Below are 16857 nucleotides of genomic sequence, written 5' to 3'. Positions count from 1 at the left end.
ATTTCAAGCAGTCGGAGTAGAATTAAGCGTCTTAAGGATAATGTGTTTTTCAGCATAACCCCACACGCATAACACAGCTACACATAAAAAACATCAAACATACACACATAATGACATTATTCCCAGACACCACTAGAACCCACTGAACATAACAGACAAGTCAAGTCAAGTAGGTTTTATTGTCAATTTCTTTACATGCACTGGTCATACAAAGAATTTGAAATTACATTTCTTGCTTTCCCATTAGACATAGACTAATCTAGGTAAGGACATAGACAGTATAGACATAGACAGTACTTATACATGGACTTAAGACAGTATGGACATAGACAGTGCTCATACAGACATTTAAAGTGCAAGACTGGACAACAGAAGACTTGTAGAGGACATACATTAAGAGGTATCTGTTGTGCTTTTGTGCTTTTCCTAAAAAAAGTCCTTTATAGCGTTCTGACATGGTAATAGTAGCATTTTGAAGAAAATAAATATTAAAAAAGGTCTGTCAAGTACACCAGCAGCAGTGTGTGTGTGTGTGTGTGTGTGTGTATGTGTGTGTATGTGTTTAGTGCAGGTAGAAGGTGCGGTGTGCGTCTTGTGTGTGTGTTCGTGTGGTCTGTGTGTGTGTGTGTGTGTGTGTGTGTGTGTGTGTGTGTGTGTGTGTGTGTGTGTGTGTGTGTGTGTGTGTGTGTGTGTCAGTGTGTGTATGTTTGGGTTTAGTGCAGAAAGTGCAGTGTGCTTGTGTGTGTGTGTGTGTGTGTGTGTGTGGGTGTGTGTGTGTGTGTGTGTGTGTGTGTGTGTGTGTGTGTGTGTGCATGTTTTGAGTTAGTGCAGGTTGAAAGTTCAGTCACGAGTATAGTAGTGCAGGTGGAATGTTCAGTCGCAGATATGGTGGTGGGGGGAGGGGGGGGGGGGTTTGTCAGTGGCCTTGCTGGCTAGAGGCTGACAGTGGAGGAGAGTGGGTTGAGTGTTCAGCATCTTGATCGCTTGGTGCATTGTGCTGCTCGCCAGCCTGGTGGTACGGGAACGGAGGCGGGCCTGTACTCTTTCCAGAGGGCAGGAGGCTGAGCAGTTTGTGTGCAGGGTGGCTTGTGTCTTTGATGATCATCAGTGCTTTCCGGGTGAGGCGTGTGTGGTGTAAATGTCCTGCAGGGAGGGGAGTGGTACTCCAATGATCTTCTTCGCTGTGTTCACAACACGCTGGAGTGTCTTCCTGTTTTTCTCCGTGCAGCTTCCTCCCCACACTGTGATGCAGTTGGACACGACGCTCTCTATGGTTCCTCTGTAGAATGTTGTCATGATGGAGGGTGTAGCACTTGCCTTCTTTAGTTTGCGCAGGAAGTAGAGACGCTGATGGGCCCTTCTTCGCCAGTGATGTAGTGTTGGTGGTCCAAGAGAGGTCGTCGCTGATGTGCACTCCAAGGAACTTGGTGCTGCTCACTCTCTCCACAGCATCGCCGTCGATGGTCAGTGGTGGCAGTTGTTTTTGGACCCTTTGGAAGTTGACAACAATCTCCTTGGTCTTGTTGACATTCAGCAGGAGGTTGTTGTCTTTGCACCATCTGGCCAGCAGGTCTACTTCTTCTCTGTAGTGAGTCTCATCGCCCTTGGTGATGAGGCCCACCAGTGTTGTATCATCCGCAAACTTCACTAGATGGTTAGTGCTGTGGGTCGTTGTGCAGTCGTGTGTCAGCAGCGTGAACAGCAGGCTGAGAACACAACCTTGCGGAGCCCCCGTGCTCAGGGTCAGGGTGCTCGAGGTGTTGTTCCCTACCCGTACTGCTTGTGGTCTTTGCATCAGGAAGTCCAGCAGCCAGTTGCAGAGGGAGGTGCTGAAACCTAGTTTGTCCAGTTTTCTGATGAGTTGTGGTATTATGGTATTGAATGCTGAACTGAAGTCAATGAACAGCATTCTCACATATGAGTCTTTATTGTCCAAGTGGGTGAGGGCTGGATGGAGGGCAGAGCAAATTGCATCCTCCGTGGATCGCTTGGCTCGGTATGCAAACTGGTAGGGGTCCGGGGTGGGGGGTAGGGTGGCTTTGATGTGTGACAGGACTAGCCGTTCGAAGCACTTCATGATTATGGGCGTCAGTGCTACAGGACGGTAGTCATTGAAGCATGATGGTGATGATTTCTTCGGCACAGGTATGATGGTAGCAGCTTTGAAAAGTGATGGGATGACTGCTTGCTCCAGAGAGATGTTAAAGATGTCTGTGAAGACATCCTTCAGCTCTTCTGCACAATCCTTCAACACTCGGCCAGGTATGTTGTCTGGGCCAGCTGCTTTGCGTGGGTTGATGGTGGCCAGTGTCCTCTTAACACTGGCAGAGGACAGGTAAAGGGGTTGATCATGGGGGGGAGGGGGAGTTTTCTGTGGGTGAGTGTCATTTTGTGCTTCAAAGCGGGCAAAGAAACTGTTCAGGTCGTTTAGCAGAGAGGTGTTGTTGTCACAGCTTCGTGGTGCAGGCTTATAGTCCGTGATGGCCTGTATGCCCTGCCACAGACAAGACACATGCAATAATATTACATGGCTTTATAATAATATAATTATCGCCCAATAATTATCTTAATATATTACTTTGCCCTCTTACCTAAAAAACAAAACAACAGGGAGGACTCAGCATTAGTACTGCAATGTAGGCCTATAAATTGGGTGCCCTTTCTGATGAATTTGTCCCAGGCCTGACCAGAGCTGTCCATGGTCCTGTTTGCGGCCACTGCTGTGTATATTGTGTCATCCCAGTGTCTAAATTAAGAAGCTTTGAAACTAGTTTTGTTTAACTTGCTGTTGCCCTATAATAACAATAATCCAACAAATTGGCTTCCTTTAGCTTTGAGAACATTTTAATACCAACAATAACCACAAAGTGGCGCTTTTGCTCACATTGCGATATTTTGCATTTTGCATATACTTGGCCTGCTGACTAATATGAGGTGTGTTGATACAGTATTGGTTCCTTTTTTGCTGGAAGATGTAGGACTTTGGACCTAAATATCACAAGTGCCCTTAGAAAATACAACATTTTAGACTGCTCTTTCACCAATCTCTGCCCATTTTTACATGAAGTCAGTAAGAATTTCTTTCATCAAGAATAAATTCTTCTTGTAAATTAGTGAGATCACAAAGCAAGCATTATCTTCTGAAATGCTGCTATAAAAAGACAGTGGGTTGCCTGAAGCATTTAAACAGTGGGTTATCAAGCATTTTTTTTATTTTTTATCTAGCATTTTAAAAGCATCACCTGGTGCACATGCCTACTGTATGGAGGGACTACGTTTACATTTAATTATGTTTTTAATTGTGCTTAAAAAAAAAAGTCCTAGTCTTTCTTTTGTAATAATGAACTTGCACAAGGAGGTGATTTTTACACCTGTTACACTTTATGTATTGTATTGTCTATGTTTGCATGTGAAATTGGACGTTGGAGTCTGTATGCTAATGATTGTATAGGCCCCCAGGCCCTTGCAACACGAACAGTTGACAGTTCTTTCCTTTCCAGTTGAAAGCCAAGGAATTCCATTCCAGTAAGGCCAGTGGTGGAATGGAACAGCGATTATGATGATCTCCTCATCCTCTCTATGATGAAGTGTCAACATTCGCCTGCCAAGTTGCTGATTTAGAAAAGTCTCATTCGCAGGGAAAATAACACAGTGCCTTATGGACTGGACTGTCTAGAAAATTCACTTCACTTTCAACTAATAAACGTAACGTGGGCGTCCCAGTTCCCACTCGACGTCCGTGCGCGTGCCCGATAGTCGGGTACGATTGCGGTACAGAAACATAGGAGAAACAACATTGACCTCGCCGGGGAGTATTGGATTGTCGGAAGTGACTCGTCCTATTGAGAAACAATTATATTTTTCGTTCCCTTGCTGATGGCCAACCGTATATGACAGCTGAATCTGCAAATAAGGTACACGTCTTTGTTTTCCCCTTTGAGTTATGAAGTTTTGGTAAGGAATAGGAAGTGCTTAAAATGCCGATGTGGCTGCGAAATTTGCGCCTCCTGCCCCTCTCAAAATGGCGAATAGGCCGTTAGCTATCCAGCTACCTACATGGTAAAGGGCGAAATTGTACGAAATAAGGTGTAATGGTTCATGCTCATGTTTATATTTTACTTGTGAAGGAGGGTGTCCTTTTGCGGTTTGTGGGTTTATAAAGTCATGGCGTGTGTAGGCTTGTCATAATATCTGTAAAGCAAAACGGCACTCCTCACGGTCCACGATTTTGCGAGCTAGCTTGGTAGCTGTATAGCCGCTAAAGCTAGCATCGGGATAACATGACAGGCTACAAGCTACATCTAGCCTACGCAACATTAGCTCATGGCAATGGGAGGACGTAAACTTTATGATGGGGAAAGAAATGGAACGGTAAACAAATAGCAAACTACGAGACAAATAGCCATTCTTTATCACCTTGTGTTGAAGTACAACAGGAAGACCAGCTGCTGGTTCGAACATGGCGCATTGATGCAAAATGTTTGATAACGGGCTACAAGCTGTAGCTAATATTCAGATACAGGCGATAGCATCGCCGTTAAAATTGGGCGTGTTTCAAGGACCCAGTGCCACATCGGTAGTAGCCAGTTCGCTAACGAAGATCAATATTTTTCGTTAATTCAAGATGCGGATGCATGCCCTTGATTTGCCAGGAAACGTAGTCCAACACGCTTTGTCATTTTTTATGCACGGCATGAATTATTTCTTGCTGTAAATGTTTATCAGCCAAAGGTGGGGTTGTTTGGTCAGCTATTCGGTAGCGTAGACAAGCATCGCCCAGTCATCCGTGTTTTGAGTTTGTTCTGCGTAATAAACAAATGTCTCGCGCACGGTATGATGAAAGAACATCATCGTGCGGTCAAATGGCCTGTCCACCTTGCTTTCCGTGTTCTCTTGCTAGTTTTCACAAGCCTTGTCATCTTGACCCGTGCGAAGGTTCCAGTTATTTTATGGCCTATTTGACAGTTCATCCCCACCGACTGCAGTTACTGTTTTCATACATCAAGAGATTATGCAGAATCGTCATCGTTATAATTGCATTTATCATGGGCATTGAGGTTGGTCATGTGTGGCCTAGCGTTTCATTCATTGAGATATTCACCATCATGTGAATGTTTGAGGCCTAAAATGAGGCCGACACAAACAGAACCTCATAATCATGATGATATCACAATGATATCAACAAGCTAACGGCGGGGATGTTGTCTCTTTATGTTCGTTAAAGTCGAGTACTGTAAATGTGATTCTTGCTTTTGTGAACTGCATGGGTCTGTGATGGCCACTGGCTAACGGATAAATTGCGCACGGAGATAAATCATTGAGCAGTTTTTTTGGGGTGGAGTTTCCATCATGTGGCAGATCACACCACAGTCCCTGTGATCCGAATGTGGCGTTTGGATAGTCATGATATCGTATCATTTCTTAACCTTTTTCTCTCACTCTATTGAAAAGTGTTTTTTTTTTATTGTGGCTTGGCAGCCATCTAGAAAGTGAGCTGTTACTTGGCCGTGTACTACCTAACTAGCAACAACACTGCTTTAACTTGTCTGCAGTTCACCACAGCGCCAAACACTCCTGCTTCTACTCAATATTACATGTATACATGTCTGAAAGTTTCAGTTCAAACAAACATTCCCTAATGATCATCAGGCAATCTCAGCAAAAATCTAAGGCCTGCTTTTACAAGTGATACATTCATGTGTCATACATGTGAGACACTCAAATTGGTTACCTAAATCTACCTGGTTTGTCCCATTGGTAGTCTTCTGTGCATGGTCACTGAAGGGGAAAATGTGCTGTCCTGGTTCAATTGAGACATGTTTTTTAAGTAATTAATAAACGCTGTGTGTTGTTCATTGAATGAGTAGCACAAGTTTTAGACCACAGACCATGTTAGAAGTGCAGAGCTGGAAAGTTTCAACAGTCTCACAATTGATGCCATAGTCAATTTGGCTATGACCTCTTGTTTCTAGGCATACAATAGTTGATGGACCAACATCCCAAAAGCCAAGTGTATTGATCATCTCTCATGGTAGTAGTACTAGCTACCCAACTAATTTAGCACAGACAGGTCCTAGTTGATGTAAAACTGGAGCAAAGCCAAGCTTTTGTAGTCGTTTCATAAGTCAGAATGTGCCTTCTTGTGCATCATTAGTCTAGTTCATTATTCTAGGTTAAGGGTAATCCGATCATCCATAGGATGGATGTTTTGAATGCCTCAGGCTGTAAAATAATGCCCATGCATAAATCAAAGCTGACAGGAAATTGAAGTGGCATTAACAGGCGTTTTTAAAAACGTCTGGATTTGTCTGTTTGTATATCTTATTTTGCGCAACAGATGCCTTGAGGCATGAGCCTGCCCTAGAAGACCAAGACCAGGTTTAAATGATCTTGTTTGCTTAACCTTGTGAGAAAAAGTCAAGTTGTAAATGTAGGCTACCAGCTGCAAGAAGGTCTAGGCCTACATGTCACTTGTGGCCTCTGTTGTAAAACTTTTCAATGAACGCACTGCATTACTATGCAAACTTGAGCTACTTTTGAGTTGTTTTTGATGCCTCTTGCTGTGTTGTGGCCTAGTTTAGATGTTGTTGTCAGACTTTGCTCCATCGGACTGAATGATGTTCCTATAAGCTTAGTTCAAATGGCCTGGATGAGTTTCAGTTATGCTTGTCAATCTGGCAAGTTGAAAGGGGGAATGGAACATGCTCTTTTTCTGTTCGCACAGAATGTGCGACATGGCTGTCTGTCTTCATGTTTTTATGTACTAATTAGCCGCACAATATTATTACTATTTTTTATTATTACTGTTTCACTGACTGTTTATTTGACCTGAGAGATAACTAGTGAATGGACTTCTTTTCTGTTTTTTCCCCCTATTCAGCCTCCCTCACTTTTTGTCTTGATTTTCTTTAATGCTTATCAGTCACACCGACCGCCTGACACAATACTCCCCCAAAAAAGAGCGAACCTGTCCTGATGACACACTGGACGAAACTCGTTGTTCGCTTCAAAATATAAAATAATAAACAAGAACAGTTAGCAGTGTACAGTGTTTTTGGAACCTTCATCTTCACTCCCTAAATGTATTTTGCCCATCAATCTATTCCTATGTCACTAGTCCCACTAGTGACTAGTCACCATACTATATGCTCGATCCCAGAATATCCGAGACCAACTAGCCTCGTAAAAATTGATTAGCCAGGACAACTATGATGCGTCAAGTGCACCTAGGTCTAATTAGTCTAAGTGGGTGATGAAGGCATTTTTAAACACAGCTGGAGAACAAAGAGAGAGAGATAGAGAGAGAGCATGAGGTGACTGATCAGCATCTCTCTCACTAAAACCTGATGCAGACCACAAACAGAGAAGTGTGTTTTCATTTCTCAGAGCTGTGACCGTGATGCTTTGCATGCGGGACTTGTGGTCTGTGCTTAAAAAACACACATTCGAGGGACAAGTCTCCACTGGTTCTCCTGCTCTCCACTGCTTTTATTATTGACATTTAAAACTTAGCAGCAAGCACCATGCAGTAAAGTTGAAGGTTGTGTAATATTCTTGATTTGTGAACGCATGTTTTTTGACCATGTTTTTGTATCTGTTTTCAGGTTAAAACTTGTTGTCCTCATGCACATTGACTATTGTTAGTGTTTTGGAGAGGGAGAGGAGAAACCATTCCTCAAAAGTCAGTCTGTGCTCGGCTCTTTCTGTTAAACTTTATGACGGGGAGCAGATGTATCTAGATCTACAGCTTATCGACATCATGTAAATTGGATGGATTATTTGGTACCACTCTTCATTGTCCTGCACACTTGGCCATGTTCAGCTGTGGTCAGCAGTCTGCACGGAGAGGGTGGTAGTAGCTTAGCTAGTATTGTGTTGCTGTGCTGTGTTTTCAGGTGTTGTGCTTGGCATTTGATGAGAGTACTAAGAATCCTCAAGAGTTCAGTCAGCCGTATGGACGACCAGACTGGGGAAAGAACAAGGTTACTCTGGCTCTCCTTTACACACACACACACACACACACACACACACACACACACACACACACACACACACACACACACACACACACACACACAGACAGACTACCTACTTTCACACGTGCGCATCCATACACACACACACACACACACACACACACACACACACACACACACACACACACACACACACACACACACCTAGCCTTCCTCTCAATGGTGTGTGTGTGGTCGTTATGGTTGTGTTGTGTTTTTGTCCCTGCTGTGTGACAGCAGATGTCCTGTGCGTGCCATCTTTTGTTTATTTTGTCACCTGTGTGCTTTTTGTCCCTCACTGTCCAAAATGTCCGCTTACATATAGAGTCCCCTTGATGTCACCAGGATTGAATGAAATTCAGGGTAGGTTTGCGATGTTATAATATAACTTACCTCTGTACGTTTAGAGTGTAGGTTTCTGTACTTTGAATGCCAGTTAAGTTACCAATTTGACTTCTGGCCTGAAGCCATAATTGGCATTTTATGTTGTTGGCCTCTCTGCGCTTCCTAATTTTCGTTCATTATTTTGAAAGTGGAGGCTGGAGGTTGGAGGTTGTGCCTTTTGAGCCTTTGAATCACAAGCCAAAGTGATGTCCTGAACTGCCACTACTGCCCGCATGCAATATTCATCACCCCAAGATCAAGGTGTGTGTGTGTGTGTCTGTGTGTGTGTGTGTGTGTGTGTGTGTGTGTGTGTGTGTGTGTGTGTGTGTGTGTGTGTGTGTGTGTGTGTGTGTGTGTGTGTGTGTGTGTGTGTGTGTGTGTGTGTGTGTGTGTGTGTGTCTGTGTGTGTGCTAGTAAGATGTATGGCTGCTGTGCTGCTTATGAAGACTGCACAGTTATTGTTGTCCTCAAAGGTCATGAGGCAGGGATGCAGCCAGCTTACAAGACGGTTAGTTATTGCTTTTCGGGTGCCATAGGCTTGCAGAGAGTTGAAGTGTGTTTGTGTTTGTCGGTCAGGCTTAGGTCATGTTACTTACCATTTTTCTTCACTCTGAGGTCTAAAGTGGCTGGCTCAAAGCAATGCATCCTTGTTTTAAAAAAAGAAAAACGCTGCGGCTTTTGGACTTTACATCACCATGCCAGGCCCTACCCGCTTTGTTATAAGCTATTTGTCCAAGATTGCCCAAAAAAAGTCATCGTTCATGTCCAGAAGGCATTGCTTTATGCAAGCCACTAGCCAGCTAGACAATTTCAAAAAGCCCAGTGTGCAGGTATTCCTGAAAGCAAGGTTAGTCTCCTCCCTCTGTATGTTACTTCTGAGTAATTATTGTTTTAGAAGAGGCTTGCGGCTGTTGCTTTGACTGATGGATCAAGCTCCAAGTCTTTTCCATTAGTGGGTTTACAACAATTGACTGCGGGGTAACTGTGGACTACTGGTTAAGAAAATAGGTTTTAGATCAGGGGGTTGCAGGTAGCCCACCCTTAACAATCCCTTCCTTCCTCTATGACTGAAGTGCCATTGGCTTGAGCAAGGCACCTAACCCCACATTGCTCCAGGGACAGTAACCAGTCACTTTGGATATATGCGTCAGTGAAGTGCAATCAAAGATCCTTCGCCTCTGGTGCAATGTAATGTCATGTAACTGCTGGATTAGTAACTACAAACCTCCTTTTTGGAACGGGCCTCTAAAGTCAGAGGGGTGCAGTGAGGCACACACAGCTCCTCATCTGCTGCAGAACACGGCAGCAGTCTGCAAAGCAGCGTTAGGATTCCCTCCATGACCTGCAGTACAGTACAGTAGCTGCAGCATGGGCACGGCCAAGCAAAGCACAGATAAGTCAATGCAGAGGAGAAAGTCCTACATTCAACTGCAGTGAAAGTCACGTCAACTTTTATCTCTCCCCGATGCAGTACATGCAGTCTTTGCCAACCAGGCCATCTCCCTCTCTCTCTCTCTCTCTCTCTCTCTCTCTCTCTCTCTCTCTCTCTCTCTCTCTCTCTCTCTCTCTCTCTCTCTCTCTCTCTCTCTCTCTCTCTCTCTCTCTCTCACACACACTATGGTGTCTCTTCATGCCGGTTGTTTTGATGGTGATGGCTGTGACACAGTTGCATATTGATGATGGGAGCTGGCAATATGGTGTCACTTTTTAACATGATATTATTATACCAGCACTTGTGCTGTCCTTGTTTTGTGAATCTCTACAACTCTGCAGGAAGACTCATATCTACTTGTATTTACAAAAAAAGACACCTAGGTATACTTTAAACTGTTCAGTTACCATAAACTTATAGTTGACAGGATAAGTGATGCTTGGCCAATTCATTAAGTAAACCTAACGTCGTAGTGTGTACATAAGTAATGGCCGCACACGCACACGCACACGCACACACGGCTCTGGAAATGGTTGGCCCTCCCGTAAAGCACATTGTGGTTAGATTAACCTTGTATGGGAGGTGTGGGCCTAGACTGCCAACCAGGTCAAGGTTCAGTTCATAGGGGCTGAGTGAACCCTGTACCCTTTATCGTGTACGCACGATACACTGGTAGAGTAGTCATTGTTTGGCAGTTTCCTGAAATGTACCGGCTGGATTAGCAACAAGGGAATTTAACTTGTTCCTTAAAAACTTACAAAAACAAAGCCAACTACAGAAAATATTGCTACACCAGCTCCAGGCCAGACTCTTGACATGTGTGTGTGTGGGTGTGTGGGTGTGTTGGTGTGTGGGTGTGTGTGTGTGGGTGTGTGTGTGGGTGTGTGTGTGTGGGTGTGGGTGTGGGTGTGTTTATTCTACTCTACCCTGTGCACTTTGTATTTGCTAGTGATGTTGGCTATGATTATGTCCTCTTTTGAAAGTCGCTTGGGTTATAAAGCGTCTGCCTAATGTAATGTAATAATCATCAGGGCTGATGACATTCAGACTCAGTGCTTGATTTCAGACTTGACAGACTTTGATAGAATGAACTATAGTCATTAGGTGTTCCTTATTTCAAATGGTGTTACAGGTTCAGCCTCCCGATTTCTTTGCTCCATCAAGCCTGCATCATGCCTCTTTGGGTGGTGAGACTGACGACGTCAAGAGAGCAACATTAGGAGGGAGTAGAGACACGTTGGAGAGCAGGTGTACCGTGTAGTTGCCTCTGCACTCCAGACTAGTTTTGTCACTAGTAGTCAGCATGGTTTATCTTGGATAAGGATTAGAAGGGAGTGACCACAGCTCAAACACTTAAATCTCCTGCTACGCTTACCTCCAGTTGACACGGCCGGGGGCAGAGCCGGGGTCGGGGCTGTCCACTCTGTCGGCAATTATTTTGGCCCAAAGGCGATATTGGGTTTAGAATATTGACAAGAAGGGCTATCGTTAGCCGGGTAGCCATTTTAAGAATTCCGGGTGAGAGTATCACTTTGGATTCAAAGGTTTTTCTTGTAAAGGCTCTGCGGTCCATATTGCTCTCACTCTTGCTCTCTCTCTCTCTCTCTCTCCCTCTCTCTCTCCCTCTCTCTCTGTGTGTTTCTGTTTTTGTCTGCCCTCTGTCCCCCTCTCTTTTTTTTCTCTGTCCTTTCCCTCTTTTCTCTCCCTCTCTCTTCATCCCCCCTTTTCTGTAATTGAGTTTGGGTCTGAGTCTGTAGAGCCTCTCTCTTCAAAACAGGTTTGAGAGGCCCAGGTCAGGTAGCAGGTCTGACGGTGTAAGAGGCCAAGGGAGATACGAGAAGAGAAGAGAAGAGAAGAGGGGGGTTGATCTGGGCCAGAAAGGAGTGCGCCGCTCCAGGCTTGTCATGCTCGCAGGGTTGTGTTTTGTTTTCTCATGGACATGGAAGGTACCTGAGTACCTAAGTGGTTTAGTGAGTCAGCCGTGTCCCTTTAACTCGGAGTCAAGTGGCCAGTAACCCCCCCCTTCATTATGTTAGGACGGGGGGTACCAACTGTGCCGAGTTTGCATACTCAGGTAGCCGATGAAGCCTACTACCTACACACACGCGCACACACACACACACACACACACACACACACACACACACACACACACACCTTCAACCACGTCAAACTGGGGTGTAAGGGGTGCAAGCTCCCCTTGCTGTCCTCCGCCCCTGCCAACATAACGAGAGACCAAACCAATTTCTTCCAGATTCTTCTACACCTAGGATGCATTCTGCCACATCAGATTTCCTCTGACGCCCATTCGTTTGATTGGTGTATTTTTGCCTTTGCACTCTTCTCAATTGGCTCCTGGTCTCTGGTCTGCTCTCCTCTCCTCCTGCTTCTCCTCTCTAAGATGACCTGCCCTAACACCAGGGTGGCAGAGCTGGCATCGCCATGGTGATTATGTCATGGTTCCGCTCAAAATAGACTTCGCTTTTGTCTGTTGACAAAAGCCGCCTCGACCTTGTGTGTGTCAGTCTACAGTGAATTTTGCTGTGTGTTACCTCCTTGCCGTCTACAGACAAAGTTATGATGCCTTTGCACATTCTAGAAATTTGAGTAGTGATTGGGCTGATTGAGTGAGAGAATCAGACCAAGGATAAATATTTTGATGGACAAAGAGGGCTTGAATGTTAACATTTCAAAGTTGATTTGACACAATATGATGGGCCACCCTGCATATGCTTTGAAGATGACCCATCATTTTGCAATTGTGATCAAATAAATTGTGGTGGCCTCTTGTCATCACAGACCCTTGCAGTAAAGTACTCAAGATTCTCTTCATTCCACCTATGTACAGTACGTGCTTTTGTTTGTGTTGGGAAGACTGAAAAGATTACGGATTTAAGCTTGTGTGCTCTGCTCACCCTGATTGGTTGCTTTCTTGATTTGTTTGGTTTGGTCGTTTGCTCTCTTCAAAGGGATTGGCTGCCACTTGCCTTGCAGTCTTCTGTCGGAGTTTCCTCCCTTTGCCGTTTGGATTAGTCATCTCTTCACCGGCTTGCCCCTCTCCTCCTCCTCCTCCTCCTCCTCCCTCCCGCCTCCTCCCTCCATGCCACTGGCCAGACCCACCTATCAGCTGGTGGAGTCTAAGAGCCTTATTGAGCCTGTTGCTGCCTGGTCTAGGTATGACCAGTCTAGCAGCGAGAGGCTTTGCTGGATATTGTTAGCCAGCCCGCACTGTGGCTAGTAGGGGAGCACCACAGGAGAGAGTGGTTGTTTACCCTCTAAAGATTCCTGTTTGCAGGCTGGCTTGCAGGATGGAAGAGGGTGGGTGTGTTTTGCACATTGTGTGTTATTGTCAGTGAATGCTTTTGTATGCTTGTGTGGGTATCATGGTAGTATCACGGAACAAATCCGAAGTTAATGGAGAATGAAATGCCAGCTCTTTCAACAAAAAAGCTTCATAGTTTTTTTAAGATTGCACAGTATATTGTTGTTAATTTCCCTTTATCTTTCTCCACCCCGCCCCCTCTCTCTTTCTCTTTCTCTTTCTCTCTCTCTCCAGATGAAAGGAAGATCCCGTTGTTGAACTTGGACCCGCGTCACCTGAGAGCACCACCAGTCCTCAGCTGCTCTCGACTCTCCAAGAGCCACTCGTCTTCTTGGAGAGTGTAGCCAGTGGACCCCTTGACTCGACGTGACGAAGGACGACCAGCGAGACACGCCAACCACAACACATACCAGCCCACAGAGACATACTCCTGACAGGAGCGCAGCAGAGTGCCCTGTAGGGGCATCCAAACTCACACACACACACCAAACGGCTGCAGCAGAGGCAGCACCTTTACCCTGCAGCCACCATGGTGCTGTCACAGAGGCAACGTGACGAGCTGTAAGTACACACACACACACACACACTTAACCTTTTATACACTTAAACTGTAAGTGGCTGGGATGCCCCAACTTAAATGGTAACTACTCTGGAGGCAACATCTCGGTTCAAGTTAGCAGAGTTTGATCTGATGTAGCATCTTCTCATTTTCAGAGGGGATGTTTTGAAAGCCGTTAAGAGAACTCTGCTGCACAGCCTGGTAGTACACTAACAATTTAAAACAAATTTACCATTGGGAATCACAATTATGCTAGGCCTAAGCCTTGACTACTCTCCAGCAGGGATGGACATTCACTTTTCTTGCCCCTTGGACACTGGCAATTGGTTTTCCTGTGTCTCTAGCCATTTAGCCTTTCTGCTAGCCAGAGTTTGGTTGTCAGTTTTTTATTTTATTTCAAACATTCTTGAATTTAAATCCAAACAATTGATGCAACTACTGAGATTTGTCACACTAAATAATAAGTAACCTGTCAAAGTGGCCAGCATTTGGCTGGTTGGCAGGTGCCAATGTCAATTTTTGAACAAGTTCACCGATGGGAGCCATTGCAAGTGAGCTTTAAGTAGGCCTTGACTACTCTACCAGCACTTGGGACACTTCAGGTTTGAACCACTTGAAGTGATCGTTGATCACCTTCCGAGCCTTAAGTTGTGATGGGATGATGGAAAAGCTTTTTCATGAATTTTGATCAAATTGTTGTTTTATATGGTCTTTGATATTTGATTGTTGCAACCTTTGTTGTGGAGCTATAAAGACAACTTGTTCAGTTGCATGTTTTTCTCCATGACGAGCAGATTTTGTTCCTTTTCTAAAACCATATTTATTATTTATCGTGTTTTGTCTCTTCCAGAAATAAACTCTGGCCTAGAAACCTTCTGTTCCATGACAATGCAGGCCACGCCAGGACAAAGATGTTGTACACAGCTCAGATAGGCCTATAACATTTAACAGCAGCAGCACAGGCTAATTTGCACGGTCCTCTAAATCTGACTAAAGTGCAAGCAAGTAGCTACTTTGCCATAGGGCCACTGTAGAGTGCTTCGGTAAATCAAAGACCAGAGAGGGAGAGAAAGAGAGATAGAGGGAGAGGGCGAGGAAGGGAGTGCCATAGGCTGAGGAGAACAGCCTTTTCTTTACGCTGATGGCCAAAGCGGCCTAAATTTAGTTCCTCAACGAGCCCATGAAATATGCACCGGTGTGAAAGCCATGCAGGCTGGTGAGTGTGCGTAACGCTGAATCACTGTGCGTGCGTGCGTGCGCGTTTTGCCAGGTAAGCTATATTATGTCAGGAATGGTCAGATTTGCACGCATCTTTTCCTCTGTGCATCTCTCTTGCTCTCTCGCTCTCGCTGTCTCTCTCTCCATCTCACAGTCACAGGCCCTTGTTTTCACATTTCATTGGTGATGCACAATTATTGGTTAGCAGCAGACTAATCGTCCTGCTCTTGCTAACCCGTCTAGATGATGCGTTGTGTGTGCTGGGAAACGAGTGTGTTTATGTAGCGTTGTGGATTGGCCCTTCATGTGTATTGACGTGTACACGTTGATTTGCGAGGCTGGTTTCCAAGGTAACAATGTTATGTCCATCAGCGTCAGATGAAATCTGTTTTCCCCTCTCTCTAAATGGCTCTGCTTGACATGGCCTCCTTCCCTGCGCTGCACTGTCTTTCTTTCTTTCTTTCTTTCTTTCTTTCTTTCTTTCTTTCTTTCTTTCTTTCTTTCTTTCTTTCTTTCTTTCTTTCTTTCTTTCTTTCTCTGACTCTTCTCATTGCTTCTCTCTTTCTCTCTGTCTTTTCTCCTTCTTTTGCTCTTTTTTTATCTTCCTCTACCTGACTCTCTCTCCATCACCTCCGGCAAGGCTGATTCTCTTTGATAAAGATCTTAAAGACTGAGAAATGGTCCATAAAGATGTTTTCTCATTATCTCCCCCCTCCAGCCTTTCCTTTGTGAGTGTTGTATTGGTTTACTACATCACCATCTCCGTGATCATCACTTCCCGTCTATCCAGCAGGAGAGCTGCACTCGGCTCGTGGCTGACGCTGCTCATTCTGCCTCTCTGGCTTTGATTGGCAGTGAATCAGCATTTCATTTCTCGCTCGGTTGCATCCATCGGATTCGTCCCACCACCTCACCCCACCCCACCCTTCTCTAGTGTCTCCTGATCTCTGTCGTGTCGTAGCGTCTGCGTGTGCGTGCGTGTGCGTGCGCGTGCGTGTGCGTGCGTGTGTGTGCGTGTGTGTGCGTGTGTGTTCGTGTGTGTGTGTTGGATTATGTACCCTGCGGCCACACCAGCCCAAGAGCAACCCTATCACACACTGCATCTGGACATGTTTGTGTTGACTTGGTGGTTTGGTTTTCGCAAAAAAACCCATATCTGATTTCAAACAGCCCTTGGCTGCTGTATCGAGAGAAAAAATGTCCCCCATGTTGTCCCAGTTCAGATGTATGAAGGTGCACTGGACTCAATGGTGCACGCCACGGCACAGATTACTTGTATACGTTTTGGTCTCAATTACAATGGTAGGTTACAGTATCTGTTCTCTTGCCAAGTGTTTCAATCTGTGAGTGCACAGCTTTGTGCAATGCACACAATGAATTGTGTGGATAGAGGTGGAGTCATCAGCCTTGAAGCAGCCTTATGTTTTCTCATGGGGAATGGCTTTCATAACATAAGTACATCAGTTATAGTTGTCACTTACACCTGATAAACATCTTAAGATTCACTCATGGCTCTGTTTGAGAAAAGAGCCAGGCTGACTGGAATGACTTAAGTCGACCAATCGTAGCTTCCTGGACTTCATGCTTACATTTGTTGCATACAATTTACTGCTGTGTCACACAGCACTATCATCATTGTGTCATTTGCATGTTGGTAAACCCTGTCCGCTTTTGACTTTGTGTTTTCCAGGAATCGTGCGATAGCTGACTACCTGCGGTCCAATGGCCATGAAGAAGCATACTCTGTTTTTAAGAAAGAGGCAGAACTAGATATGGTAAGGACTTGCACGTTATGCATGTCATGAAAACGTTTATACATTTAAATATAGATAAATAAATAATATGCCCGGCAGTGACTGTTGTGCAATGAGTTCAGTAAATTTAAATATGGGACAGAAAATCCATTCTTCATAATAGGTTTGTGTGG

The 16857-nt window shown here is 44.9% G+C and overlaps 1 protein-coding gene across 3 annotated transcripts in view; it reads left to right on the top strand.

Annotated features, from left to right (window-relative positions):
* The first annotated feature begins 3673 nt into the window (after positions 1–3673).
* pafah1b1b (platelet-activating factor acetylhydrolase 1b, regulatory subunit 1b) overlaps positions 3674–16857 on the top strand; it is a 36093-nt gene continuing 22909 nt past the window's right edge. Inside the window, exons 1-4 of one of the 3 annotated variants that reach the window (XM_063203055.1) lie at positions 3674–3914; positions 7896–7982; positions 13388–13714; positions 16621–16705. In XM_063203055.1, coding sequence (XP_063059125.1) covers positions 13683–13714; positions 16621–16705 — 117 coding nt within the window. In that variant the 5' untranslated portion in view covers positions 3674–3914; positions 7896–7982; positions 13388–13682. Of the gene's footprint in view, positions 3915–7895; positions 7983–12621; positions 13150–13387; positions 13715–16620; positions 16706–16857 lie in introns of those variants that run through there. The other 2 variants (XM_063203054.1, XM_063203056.1) reach the window with 2 other exon arrangements.

Source organism: Engraulis encrasicolus, chromosome 7 (genome assembly GCF_034702125.1).
Source record: "Engraulis encrasicolus isolate BLACKSEA-1 chromosome 7, IST_EnEncr_1.0, whole genome shotgun sequence".
Taxonomy (NCBI): domain Eukaryota; kingdom Metazoa; phylum Chordata; class Actinopteri; order Clupeiformes; family Engraulidae; genus Engraulis; species Engraulis encrasicolus.
This window is presented reverse-complemented; position numbering and strand designations above follow the sequence as displayed.